Source organism: Stegodyphus dumicola, chromosome 7 (genome assembly GCF_044657685.1).
Source record: "Stegodyphus dumicola isolate Sdum_Otavi_A_Nest chromosome 7, ASM4465768v1".
In the NCBI taxonomy this organism is placed as follows: Eukaryota; Metazoa; Arthropoda; class Arachnida; order Araneae; family Eresidae; genus Stegodyphus; species Stegodyphus dumicola.
The window spans coordinates 134,828,018-134,843,266 of NC_140774.1; the positions used below are offsets into that span (position 1 = coordinate 134,828,018).

At 32.6% G+C, this 15,249-nt stretch overlaps 1 protein-coding gene across 1 annotated transcript in view; it reads right to left on the reverse strand.

The window, feature by feature from the left end:
* Positions 1-2,494: 2,494 nt before the first annotated feature.
* The window catches only part of LOC118185658 (uncharacterized), a 52,078-nt gene continuing 39,323 nt past the window's right edge, over positions 2,495-15,249 (reverse strand). The window contains exon 2 of the mRNA XM_035355546.2: positions 2,495-6,647. Within this exon, the coding sequence (XP_035211437.1) occupies positions 5,229-6,647 (1,419 nt within the window). The 3' untranslated portion in view covers positions 2,495-5,228. The remainder of the gene's footprint in view (positions 6,648-15,249) is intronic.

Sequence of the window (15,249 nt, forward strand, 5' to 3'; positions counted from 1 at the left end):
TTCACTACACTTTCATTCGTCATTCTCGACTTCCTAATATAATTAAACAAAGCTTCGCACAGAAGCTTTTTCACCACTCACAGACACTAGCTGCTCGTAAACTTAAACTGCAGATTGTTTCTCAATAAATAAATAAAATAAAACTAAAATCAAAATTAAAATTACCTAAAAACAAACAAAACAAATAGTTTTGTTATTTTATGCAATTAAAAAAACACACTTGGTTAATGTGAGAATGGAAATTTCTGACACCACGCAGTTCATCAGCATAGACACTATCGTAACATTAATCGCAATCGCAGAACTACACGTGCATATAAATACCCGCCAAACAGGTTTTCTCTCTCTTTGCTGACTACGTCTCGAAAGAGTATGAGGGGCTGCGGCCCTTGCATATCACACACTCATGGAATGATGCCTTTCTTTTTGATGATGAAGAAGGAGCGAAGCAGCATGAGAATTGCACAAATTATCCTGAAAGATTATGTTGAAATTTAATCTAGCTATGAAATAATTATGCTAAAATTTAACCCGTCTTTAAATAACTTGTTAATGTGCGTTTCGCATTAGTAGCATCAAGAAATTGCTACTATTGTCATCGGCTCGTCGCCTCGTGGTCATTACTTGACCTTGTGCTGACCAGAAGAATGTGTGTAAAAAAAGGAATGATCTAAGCGAAGCAACATCTGCAATGTATGTAGATAACGTTGAAATAATTTCAGTACGAAAAGTGAAATAAGATATAAATTTTGCTTTCGACGCTTTTTTTACTAGATGGCGTGGTTCTTGTGTTTTTTGTGTGCTATGTTATCAATTTGATATATTTAATCCAGATGTTTAAGTAATTTAATAAAGTGAGATTGAGAAAAGAAATGTGTCTCCGCAAGTCTCATGCATATGTGTTTGAGGGTAAATGAAGTAATTTTATGATTCTCTATTTTAGGGTTACAACGCACTGTACGACATATCTTTTTACAAGCCAGTAAATATTGGGCACATATAACTTTGGTTTGATACTTGATAGTATTTAGTTAAATAGGGATTTACACACAACACCACAGTTAGTATTTTATTTACATTTTTATAAACTGATGAGAAAATTAATATACCTAAATACATTAAGATGCTAAATTTTAAATTCCTCATTGTGTATGAATTTAAATAAATTTATATTTTTAGTTCCATTAAAAACTTAAAGAAACTTGATTTAAACATTATACCTAGTATTAAAAATATACATTAAAATCATTTATCATTCTTTCCGTTTGTACTCAAAAAATAGTTAATTTAGTTTCATTTCTAGTCGTGATATCCCGCTATCTTCGTAGAATAGTTCGGCTCATTTAAATCAGTCTTGTTTCAAAAGCGAAACGCATTTTCCTTCCTCATTTTGTTAAATATTATTTCAAAAATGCAAAGTCATTTTATATATGAAGCTGTTCTATATTCATTAAATACACATGCCTATCTCATGGTAAATAATTACTTTTTTGTTTCCTTATGTCTAGTTAATTTTATTTATAAATAAAGCATATTCTTTTTTTGGAATGGATTGAAATTCCTTTGCAAGAAGTATTCCTAATCCTAACCAGATTTGTTAATAAGGAGAAAAATACGCATTTCCTCATTGCTATAAATATCAGATTAGAACTGAATATAGTTCTTAATTTTTGTTAGTTACTAGAAATAACTTATTATACAATACATTAAACACTTCACATTATTATTTCATTCGAAATAACTAAGCAGCAAATTTGATTATTAGCCACTTAAATTAATATTTATTTTTAATACAAGAATCTTTGTTCATAATGTTTGCATTTTTAGTTCTGTATATTGTGAAATTATCTTGAATATTATTTGCATACTTATTAACATTCGCATACCCATAACAGTATGACATTTATCTAAATTAAAATTAATTTTACATACCGCAATTTCTCGCATATTTTCTCCCTCTAGCCTTTCAGCGTTTGGATCTGAAAATTCTAAAATATTCGCGCAATTTTCTGCTAGTTTACTTCAAGAAACAACCCACCACAGTGAAGCAAGCAAACACGAACTGACATTCAGGCTACGATTTCGCTTAATCATTTGCCTTCTCTGAGTATTTACGGATGTAGCCTAAGGAAAAGCAGATACAACTATAAGAATAGGCGATATTCATTTTACAAGAAAGCAGAAGTAAAGATATCTGAACATACTTTAATGTTAATGTAACTGTGTATTCTTATTGGAATGCAGGATTCTTTTGAAGAAATAAAGTACTAGGTATCGATAGTTTACCCATGATTACTTTTACATTTGTTATGCCCTCACTCACGATGAGAGGATAAAACTAGTTTTTAAAAAAAATACGTATGCAAATACGGTATTAATCTGCACCAGAATTTCACGCTTTTTGTTCCAACACATTATACACGATTTTCCTATTCATGTGAATATGGTAACGCATTTATAATGTGCTTTAAATAAAATATAAATTGACAAAAAGTTTTTACAAATAAAAGAATTTTTTTATTATTTCTAGAAAAAAAAATATTTACACATAAACTGCAATGCTGCTTACAACGTGACCAGAAAAATTCAATGAAGAGCAATAATTTTCATATTTGTATGTATAATATGTGCAATAAGATTTATATTTACAATTACACACTTCTATGCTATGTTAACAGTGTTCAGGTTATACATCTATAGCAAAATGAACATAACAATGCACGAAGACTGCAATTAACTGATTGAATCATTGAATATACTACCTATCAATAAATAAACAGAAATATCTTTAAACTATTAATGAATGCAAAACAGATGAACGTTCATTTAAAACTGTAAAAAATTTCATAACAGTTCAACAATTCATTATCTTACTGATGAAAAATAAGCCTACCAGCACATGATAATGAAAGTAAAATAAATGATCAAGAGTTGGAAGAATGTAATAATTAGTTAAATTTTTTATCTTTGAAATGCTTTTAAATAAATAAAATGCACATAATTTTATAAAAGTGTTTTCATACATGAGGTAATAAAAATATTCTCATTAAAAACTCATTTCATCTAGTTCCCTTTCTTGGAAAGGAGGGATATAAACAATTTCGTAATTTGACGATTAAATTGATATATTTAGCAGAACTGATTTTTTAGCTAATAAATACATTTTTATTCGGAATTTCACAAAGTGACTAACAAAAACAAAATGTCTTTATACATTTTGCGAATGGTGAAATAAACAAAAACAAAATGTCTTTATACATTTTGCGAATGGTGAAATAAACAATATTATTCTTATAACTAATTTCTTCATACTGCTCTGTAACAGAGAGAAAATTAATTTAAAAAAGAACAGACAGAGAAAGTGAGAGATTATAAGAGGAAGACATGACATTTTTTCCTCGGTTTAGAAAATTTGTATTTAACGGGGCCTCTCAAAATAGAGAGAAAAAAGAAGAAATTATGTTAAGATTCATAATTTAAAAATTATAGAAAAGCCTACTGAAATTTAAAATAATTTACCTGAAATAACTGTAAGCAATTACAAATGGAACAAAAATTTTCAAAACCTGAAAACTTTGAAGCATTTCCTTTGGTGTGTGATAGAAGGGAGAATCATTTGAGTTCAGAGTAGTAATTTTTTCATTGAAAATTATGCTTGAAGTCATGTTCTAACACCATATAACTATTATAGCATGGTTTAAGAACCTTAAAATTTAATATTTATACTCTAATTTCACAAGATTATTCCATAATTTAGATAAAAGTATTGAAAAGAAAAATAGGATGTACATTGATACATACGAGTACTTTTTTGTTCAGTTGAAATGTTTACAGTTTGACTAATGAAATTTTGTTTGAAACAAAAAGGAAATGGTATAAATGTGTGTGCATATTTAGCTGATGATAGTCATATTACTACACCAAGAATTTAGCAAAAGCTCCAATAAATAAAAATTAAAAAATATTTTTCGAAAGAAAATTGCTATACAAATTCTCTTCAAATAAATTAATCTACTAATTATTTAAAATTTAGTCATAGACATTTAACAATACAATAATTTTACGTAGAATACTTAAAATTAATTTTAACAGGAACAACCACATATTTTTTTTTTTTTTTTCTTTCAAATTTTACTTAAAATATTGTAAGCACTAACTGAAACAACAAACATAGACTAACCATGGCATTGCCCTAAACAGGTTAAATTAATAACAAATAAATGTTCTGGCAACAAGATGAAATGAATGACATGAAGAGAAAGAATAATGAAATACATAATATTGTATGTGCAACTATTTCTGATGATTTAACACAAAAAAAAATATGAGTTCTACATGGCACATAAATAAAAGTTAAACAGCAAAGTTATTATCCAGCTGTAAAACAAATGTAATCTCTGTCACACACATTGCTTTAGATTTTTGTAAAGAAGTGTAAAGGAGATATGCAAATGCAATTCTGTACATATTGCTATAGGATACATTTCCTGATCCATGGTTAAATTAGATTCATTTAAGTCTAAATCTAATTTAAGCCTACGTAGAAGGTACTGGATATTTTAATAAGAATTTATAATAACGGCAAAATATTCTTATCCAAGAATTAATCATGTAACTGTTTCAAGTTATAATATCTAATAAAAATATAAAAAATACAATTATTCATTGCTAATCAATATACCAATCCATACCTTTTTGAGCATGGATTATATTAATTTTTTTAATCTGTTCAGTTAGTTAATGAAATTAGTATTGCGATAAGTATCATAAGGCTTTTATTACGTCAAACTCAATGCTCTGTTCCTTTATTATAACTATTAAAAGTAAATGGAGAATTTTTGTGTTTGTAACAATATAATTCTTTCTGCACAACTTGTATCAAAACGACATGTACAAAGAAGCATCATTAGCATAAACAACTAACAGAATGAAGATTAAAAAAAGTAATTTTAGACTGGTCACATTTAACTTTTAAAAATGATAAATAGTTTGAGGCACAACCCTCCATATTATGACATTTGTTAAAAAACAAATACGATGGGTTATTAATAATACTGCTTTTGCATATCTCCAGTCAATAGTTATCACTACATTTTAATTAAACTATTTTTCTATTTATAAACCAACAAAAAAGAATTATATAAGTCTAACCTATAATTTATTACAATTTGATATATTTATATTTATATATAGCATTATATACAAATTTCGGAAAGATGTCTTCTCTATTATCCTTTTCCATACACTCCACTGTATGGGTTATAGAAACCTAATCCTGGATGTCCTAAGGGAGGTAAAGGAGCTGAAGACAAAGGGGATAGTCCAGGAGGTTTATAGGGATGATATCTCCCAGCTGCAGATAATGAGCTGACAGGACTCAGACTGGTTGGGTAGGTCCTTCTAAGGCCAGCCGGAGTTGTGAGAGAAGGGGTGGTGTACAAGCCACAAGCATCCATGGCAAGAGCCGAAGGAAGGCTGACCCCAGAAGAGTAAAGAGGCAAAGCCCCAGTTGTTCCAGAAAGACTGGTGTGAGTCCTCAAATGTTGAAGAAGTTCTTCAGATGATGCAAATCGTTTACCACAGTAAGTGTCACCAACCATCCAACTACAAACGTTAGGCCTCGGGAGAACAGATGATGCAAAAGCAGAAGAAGCAGGGCTAGCAAACCCGGGTACCGGATATCCGGGTAAACCACCAGGGTACAGTCCGGACATGTGAGCAGCTAACCGATCTTGCGCATATGGTAACTGAGCAGCAAGTTGGCAGTTGGTACAATAGGGATCACGGCAAACGGGTACGAACGTCGCGGCGCCCCCAGCCGCGGCACTCTTCATCCGGGCATAGTTCATGTAAGGCGTGAGGGCGGACCCGAAAGAATAGCCGGCGCCCTTTAAAGCTCCGGCAAGTGGATAGGTAGCAGCAGCATCAAGAGGGATGTGACCAGCAACAGGGCTACAACCGGAACAGTTAGCCAGAGCAAGAGGATTCAATCCATTCAAACCAGCTTTATAATTGCCAAGTCCACCAAGAGAACTCGTGGAGCTTCCTTCCTTGCTGCTTAGTAAGCCCCCACTGCTATCCCTCGAAAAGTCAAGTCCAAGCGAGGAGGAACTATAAACAGGGTCACTGGATGAGCCACTTCCAGGAGGTCCAGAAGACGATAACGTCGTCGACTGGTGAGAATCGTGACTAGAAGAGGTTGCTGTGCCTGCTGCTGAGGACGTTGGCGTTTTTTCACCTCCAGATTTCGGTCTGTGGTGCAACCCACTGTCTGGTGAATGCACGCTAGCAGGAGTTGTCCTTCGTTCTACAGAGGACCGTCCCATTAACGGAGATGATCTGCATTCTGAAGGAGTGTTCCTTTTAGAACTGCTTCCAAAAGCGGAGGTCTCTTCGCCTCTAGATGTTCTATTAGAACTAGTCAGAGAGGATGCAGAATGAACACTTGTTGCTGGACTGCAGGACAGCACATCCTTCTCCTTAGTTACTCGGATTTCGTCACTGCTGCTGCTACTGCTACTGTTGCTGTTATTGCTGCCAGCATTACTGTTCTTGTCAGAAGAGGAGGATTTAGTAGTCGGCTTTTCAGCGCCGATGTTACTGCAGATCTGCACCAAAAGAGCCAAAGGACTGGTTTTGCAGTCAGACTGAAAAAAAAAAAAAAAAAAAAAAAAAAAAAATAGTATTTAGAAACCAGAATGCATAGATATTTTTAACAAATTTATTTTTACAAAAAATAATCTATCATTTCATTATCAGCCTCTTTTCAACTTCAAATAGTAAATACTAAATAAACACGGAATTTAAGAACTTAAATAAATGCAGATTTAGGATTACATAACCTATTGCACAGAGGAGTAAACTTTGAAATAATAAACAAAAGGTGACGCTTCCAAGATCCATTTCAGAATTCTACAATTTCGTGATTTGAGAACACCCAAATTTTTGTACCATGTTTTCTGATGCCATTTAATCTGATTAGATATAGAAAGAAAAAAATAAACGACTAGTTTTATTGTGTGATTAAGGTACGTTGCGAATGAAACATAAAAAAAGCATATCAAAAGGCAATAAAAAATTATGATCAGATTTCTTTTATTTTGAAGGTTCATAATTGTCTGTTCCTTTTCTCACTTTTCCTGAGAAAATCGCTTGCATCTTATAACACAGCTAATACTGCTGCAATACAATTTATTATTAATATCCGTTAAAGATTTCAGATTCAGATTTACGCAATGCGTATATAGACGTATAGAATTTACTATCTTTATTCCCTTTCTGCCACCTTCTTAAACCAAACAAATCTTTCATAAAAGTAAACATAACTCCTACTTTTGTTTAGTTAATGTAAAACGAAAGAGAATAAAACTGAGTGTCACTAATTAGAAATTTATGTACCTCGATCTATATAGAAACATTAGTAAACGTATATACACACCCCTAACAGCTTTCCTACAACAATGGAAGGAACTTGCAGCAGCTGTGGCTATTGACAGGCCACAGTAAATCGAACGCAGGGATTTGACTAGCTGCATACTACCATCTCTCGTAATTTCAGAACAGCAAGTCTCCATCCAATACAGCAGAGGATTACAAAAGTAATATTTTATTATAACTACACATAAGCACAAATTCCGCTCTTTTATTTATTTATTTATTATTTTTTTCTTTTGAAAAAGCGTAATCGATAAGAAGTGACCAAAATTATGGCGGATAAGCGTTTTGCTATGAACTCGATTTCTCAACGCTGTCAAATATGTCGAGGGTGTTTCCTTTTTCTTTCTGGTATTGACTTGGGTTTTTTTAGGAGGGAAGGGGGGCAAATAAAGCTACAAAGTTATGGTCTAACAAGAGAGTTATTGGATTTATCTGACAACGATAACAACGGCAGAACGTTTTCCGATGCAGAATCAGCGTAATTTCTGTATGTCGGCCCACAACGGACAGCGTGGTAAATTTTTTAGTTCCAGAAATATCCCACTCCCCTTCGTTTATAAAGCTATGAGTGTCTCAATATTGACTAATACGTGACGGGAATTGAATTCTGGGTGAGTGAGAAACTACGCTGAACTTCTTTTACCATTCTCCAAGAGCAATTTTTTGGTTTTAAACGAGAGTTCAGTTTTGTTGAATGAAACAGTGTGGCAAAATGACTTCTCCAAACTTCAAGTATTAAAATATGATGCAACTTTAAAAGGGGGAGTATATAAGGTATTTCTCCGGGTTTCTTAGCAGGCCTTTGTGGTGTAGTGGTCAGCACACTCGGTGCGTATTCGAGAGGTCCGTGGTTCGAGTCCAGGCGAGAGCATTGCTCATTTTTTACGTCTCTTGCTTCGAACTAACCTAATGTCTCTACAAACATGCGTGCTTCTATAATTAAATTCGATTATATATGCACAATATGTACACACACAAACTATGTTCACGAAATTCGTTGCTGAAGATAGTTCGTCTTAATAAAAATTCATGAACCGAAACAATTTCCTCCACAGGAAATGTAAAAAGAGTTAATACGCTGCCGAATCTTAAATGATTGCTTAGAAAAGAGTATTCTCTACGTAATATCGCAGGAAATCCTTAGTAAAAATATCAAGCAGCTGCTGAATTTCTGAGTTTTTTTTTTTTTTTTCTTTCCTCTTAACACCGTTTCTCTCTACTTGAGAATCGCTTAATGCTTGTCCCATTAAAAATTTGTACACTGCGATTTGTTTCTGTCTTATGTTTTAAAACGTTCCTAACGTAAGGCTACAAATATTGCACCAATTTTGCAGATGTTCCTCGGATCAAATAATTAGGAACATTCTAACTAACATTTTCATTTCCATCTCCTTTTTCTGAAGACATTTCCTCCACTGCATTACCTGCATTCCGGAATATCATTTATTGCCGCCTTACTTGTTCGTATATCGCGTTCTTCATTCAAGGCATTTTTCGATCTGAAATTTTGTTCGTGGATTTGTTCTATTTGTAGTCACACAATTTTAATACAATTTAATAAAGCATTTAAAGTAGGTAGCTATGAAAATTAAATATAGTTACGATATGTAGTTAAAGAATACATTTTTTTATCCATAACAATAAAAACCACATTAAATGGAAGTGCTTAGTGTCTTCAATAATAAATCATTTATATAAAAACAAACTTATCTACCAATAAAATTCCTTCCGTTTATTGATCATAATTATATATTTCCTTTAATTATAATTAGTCAATAATAATTATTTATTATTACTTGTTAAATTATTTAACAAGAAAAATCATACTTTTCATAGGCCATAGAGAAAAAACACTCAATATGCCTTGTAAAGTTTAGAACAAGAAAGAAAAAAGTAACGCCTGAATTGTGACAACTGGCATGACATCGTAACATATAAATAACCATGGAAACAATGTACTAAAGAACACAACCGTTGCTGACAAAATAATATAGCATCGGAAAGCAGACATTTCGCAGTGAACTGACAACCTGCGTAAAAAATGCTTTGATATAAAGCTTTTGCAATCCTTTAAAATAAACTTACATGTCTTTCACTGTGCCAATAGTTTAACAGCCTTTTTTTTAGTAATAATAATAAAACTCTGAAGAAAAACCATTTGATACGAAAATTTTTAGAGATATAAAATAAAATAATAAGAAAAACATATTCAAGGGTTCTGAATTAAAGATTAAGAAATAGAAGAAAGTAAATAAATAAATAAAAAGGAAATACAAAATGATAAAATGATGGACTGCTCTTCTCCGCCTCCCTTCAAGAGGGAATAACATAAACGTTAAATAAAAGTTTTTAATCTTACACAAATTTCTCATACCCAATTAAAAGCAAACACTGAACTGCCTTCGCATCATGAAACACAAAATGAGTTTTTTGATCCAAAAATTCTCGCTTCTAGGTATTTTGCAACAAAAATTTCGTTGCGTAAATTATATTCGAAAATCAACAAAATTTCAAATGAATATTAATTTTTTGTTTGCACTATACTGTTGGTTAAAAAATCAGTTTTATGTTAAAGTGGTATAACAACCATAATTAAATGTACCCAAAATGTTAAAACACACAGCGATACAGATAAAGAATCAGATAATAGAGATAGGCAATGTCATTACTCTGGTACAATGAAGACATCAGAATTGCTGGCATGGTAGCAGCTGGTTTGTACCTCATGGTTATAACAAGCAGGAGGGAATTGTGTCCACAGTGTAAAATCTTTCACTCTGACTTATGATAACAAGAAAGTAAGTCGTATTTATGTTATGATTAGATGACACTCCCTTTGGATTTCATGCAATTTCTATCTTTAAGTTGTATCTCGTACTAGGCATGACATAGCTACATAGCAAGTGTCAAGACTGAGCCCCACCTATACTTTTGTTTCGGCTATTGAGATATATGCCACTAATCAACATGTGTTAATAAGGCATTGTCTAGCACGAGCAGAGATATCAATGTCTCAACCTATACAAGTTGATTAGTTTAACAGGTTACATAGAACAGGGAGATAAAAAAGACACACCCACACACTTTTTCAGCTCTTAACGACTGAAATATGCCATGCAGTAATAATGCATATGCATGATAAGACACTGATTGAAGCAGGAGTGACTACATTACATTACCAAGAACCACTTATAATATCAATGACGGAATAAAGCACTGAGCATCAAACAAATTGTCTAATATTTAATACGCGTTCATTAATTTTGGAAGCTAATATGCTTGGGACTACATACAACTCGGGTGGCAAAAGGATGCTATGATACAAATACTTCAACTGTGATTTAAAACAAATTATTAAGTAATGAATAATAAAGAATAATTCTTTTTAAATGACGGGCACTAGCCGTTTTTAGGCTTTCACCACTAAGAAGGCGAGAAGTGGTGGTCATTTTATTATGGAGGCACCTAAGAGGCGGCCACCTTTACCTCCTACGACAACTCATATCCATGCCCTCTCCGAGATTCGAACAAAAAAAAAACAAAAAAAAAAAAAAAAACCCTTTGGTTTCGCAGTCAAGCTCCCCTAACCACTATAACGTCTGCGAGGCTGTAAATAATGAATAAGAACAACTAATCTTTTAACTAATTTGATGACAACTTTCAAGTTTCAGTAGCGGAGATAATATTTTCGGCGAAAATCATCTGTTTATTTTTCATAATATTATGGTGTTTTCTTTATTCCACTCTGTGGCACCACGAAATTTGGAACTAAGCGTAAATATTCATTTCGCATTTTATCAAATCTGATGCTGAATTTGTTCTACTATTATGTTAATCATGAACAAAATGTAAGCTATTATTTTAGTAGTACAATAGCTCATGCTTAGTGTTAAGATATTTTAACACATATGAAAACAATATTTTGTATGCTGCAGGAAGTTCTATAGTAACTACGCGAAGTGCAAGCTAGATATCAATTAACCATTACCATGCCTTCGAAGAAAACCCACATTTATTCCGTCTTAACGCCCTTGATATTCTGAGTCAAAGATAGCACAAGACGCACAGCAACCAGTTGCGAGCTGTTTGTCATCGTGATAGGATGATGGGTGGCTTGTTGAAAGGACACCAATATGGTAACATCCAATTTCTCTAACACAGTCAGCATAAAAATTCAAGGCACCCCTTGTCAACTTTCTATTTTCAGCTCAAGAAATAGTACATTTTATTTTGGGGACATGGGTAGAGGATGAATTAATTTATGAATACATGAAAAAGTGGATAAGGTGATAAATGGACCAGCACCTGTTCTTCATGCCGTCGCTTTAGGTTGACAGCTGCAATCCTCCCGATTTAAATTATCTGTTTGTGGTTTTGCTTTGCGGCACTCCGGGGGGGGAGGAAAAGATTTACACAAAGCGGCGAAGTTACAGCGTGGTAACCACATAAATATTATGTGCTAACAACTTGACATTTCTTTGGCTTTAAGAAAAGTAACGGAGTTTAAGCAGTGACACCAGCTATCTCTGGATCAACGTGAGGCAATATCTTCTTTAAAGAAGGAAATGGTGCAAAATGTAACTGATGCATCACTTAAGACTCCGAGCCGAGATATTTATTTGTCAACAAAGGAAAGAGCATAGGGAACAGAACCTTACGGTCATGCGTTTACTGGGGTACAAAATGAAGAAAGGGAACAATAAAGCTTTTATTCTCTCAGCAATAACTCAACACATCATCTTTTCCCTCCCCCCAAAAGGGAACTGAAAGATGAAATTCCGCAGAACAGAATTTAGTTAACGTTCTTTACTTGTGCATAACAAACCCACTGACGTCTTATGGACCTATGAATTAACAGAACAACCAAATTCGTTCCACTATATGTACAGGATGTAACTTGAATGCTAAAGATACTAAGTTATATGCATCATCATATCGTACACCTACAATTACTGAATGGATAATAATTAAATAATAACAACATAAAAATAGAAGAAATCCGTTGTTTTAATGTGTTTAGCGTTTCTTAATCTCTTTTGATAAGTGGAACCCTTTCTAATGTTCACTTTTATTGTGGAACCCATGAGTTGCTTATAGTTTGGTTTGAACGCAATATTTTGTTAACAGATTGTTTGCAACAAAATGACAATTATTTCAAATAACATTTAGTAGTTAACGCAGTAACCTGAGCAGTAAATATATTTGTTAGTTTGCCCAAAAGTGCTAATTTAAGTTCACTGATATTATTAAAACTTACTATTAAAGGTGCCAAATTCTATCAAATAATTAAATTTCAATTCGAAATTGTGTTAAAAAAAGCAAGTATTTCGTAGCTTAGCTAAAAAATACAGGTTAGTACCTTACCTCGGAGATAACCGCCTGACTTCATTATTTAAAAGACATATATGTAGACTTCCCATGTCCTCACATAGTATTTTAAATAAACGATTATTTAGTGGCAGAGCTTCTATGAAGTTAATGACTTTGACGACCTCATCATTTTGATCATATATTATTGTTTTTTTTTAATTTACTTATAATCAATGAAGTATAGAATTTAGTATAGAATGAAGTATAGAATTTAGTATAGAATGAAGTATAGAATTTAGTATAGAATATTATGACGTTTGAATGTTATGATAAAAAGGTATGTCAGTTTCGCGGAACCCTTGAGTGATCTCAGCGGAAGGCAAGGGTTAAGTAAAAAGCAATTTAAGAAACGCTGCTATATGCGATTTCGTTGATCTAAACCTCTTCTACCCCCCTCTCCCCCCGAAAAAAAGGAGGAAATATGTTTTGTTATTGTTCCTGAAGGAACTATTTTGTATTACTCTATTTACTTACGTTCGATTATCATTAAGATACGTATACAATAATGTTATCATTTCCAAAAACTTAAAATTCTCATATCTTATACGACTTCTACTGCAATTTATTGTCATCATTGTATTTGTAAAATACTACAACAAACTACTTTTTGCATGTCATTCATTATGAATACTATGCTTTTGTTTTGCCGTTATCGTTCAATGCATTTCAAGAGATAAAAAGACAATTTTTTTCCAGTAATTTTGCGCAACTACTTTAAAATAATATTAAAGCAGATATATAACTGAATAAGATTTAAACTCTTACACCTTACTTTAGTATAGAAGCGACGAACGTTGTAGAGACATTAGGATTTTGAGAAGCAGGCAAGATGAAAAATTAAGCAATCGCCTTCGCGGGAATCGAACAACGGACCTCTGGAATACCGCCCCAGCGTGCAGAACCACTACACCACGAAGGCTCGCTAGGAAAGCGAGAGAATAATCTTATAACGTCACTAAAAAGACAGACTTTTTATGTCAGTCTGGAGATAATGACAAAACTAGCGTCACTGATCAGTAAAATACAAGTACCTAACATTTTTATTAAAATTATGTACTACAAGCTTAATAAAAAATTCAAATAATAAAATTATCAAATAGAAGCATTCAGAATTCAAACCCGAAATAATCGTATTAAATGACCTTTTTCAGACTAGATGCACATGGTGCTTGTCGGAAAATACTGTACGGTCTAATGAATATTAAAAAAAAACTGAATTAATAAGCATTTTTATTATTTTATATACGTTATATTTTAACTAAAATAACTACTTATGCTTATATTAATATAATTCTTGCTTGCGATTGCTCTGCATCCAGAACACTGAAAGCTTTCAGATCATGTTCTTCGCACTTAACCATGAAATTCAATTCAACAGCAATATCACAAAATATTTAAAAGAGCATATCTTTAGAATTTCCGATACACAATTTCGCTCGCTGCAGATAAAAATGTTTCCCTCCCCCCCGTACAATGTTGCCATTGCTCGCTTAAAATCACTGAGTTTCTTAATCAAAAACTCATAAACGCTTTACAAAATATCAAATAGATAATAAAACGAATTCCAAATCTGGGCTTCCAGATACCCATATTCGTAGTTAAAAATTTGATGGCTCTAGGTGCTGTTGTTTTATCACAAGGTGACATGCATATATGCAGATTCTTCTTTATTTAAGTTCTTTAAATATAATACAGGGTTCTAATATTTGGTGGCAACAATATTAAAAGTGATTCGCCGTTTACAGTGAATCAACACAAAATGCCAAAACGAAATTTATAGCCCTTCCGGGCAAATTGCCCTTTTTGAGCCAAAAAAAGAAAAAGACATTTTCCTTCCGCATAACAGAAGTAAATTTTACTAGAAAGAAATCACATTTACACCAATAAATAAAGCTTCACATTCCGATAAAGGCACAGTAATATGAAAAACAGAGCCAGCAGTTAGTTATTACTCTATATTATGATACTATGCCATTTACCATCCAGACAACTTGACAAATGTTGCTATTGAAAAGACAAATTTTTAACTTAACTTCCACCTGTCATTCCAAGCAGCTGGTTTCCGGGTGTAGCCATTTGACGAGACATATGATCTTTAAGACTGTTCCACACTACAATTGCGCTTCTTGACAAATTGAGAGAGTTCAACGCAATAAATCTTCATTTTTTTACAACTTTCCTAATCAATACAATTTACAATGTAGTTAATTTACAAAGATAAATATTTCCTGCATCACAGTAATTAATAAAAGATATTACTAACAACCTATATAATGCGTACTTCGATACATAATCATTTGAGGCAAGAAATGAAAAGAAAGAGTTATCACACAATTTATACTGAAATTGACATTCATATGAATAGACCGACATTTGTAACTCATACAAATTTACTAAGTATGAAATTTATAGGATCTCCATCAGATCCAACTTTTTTACCAC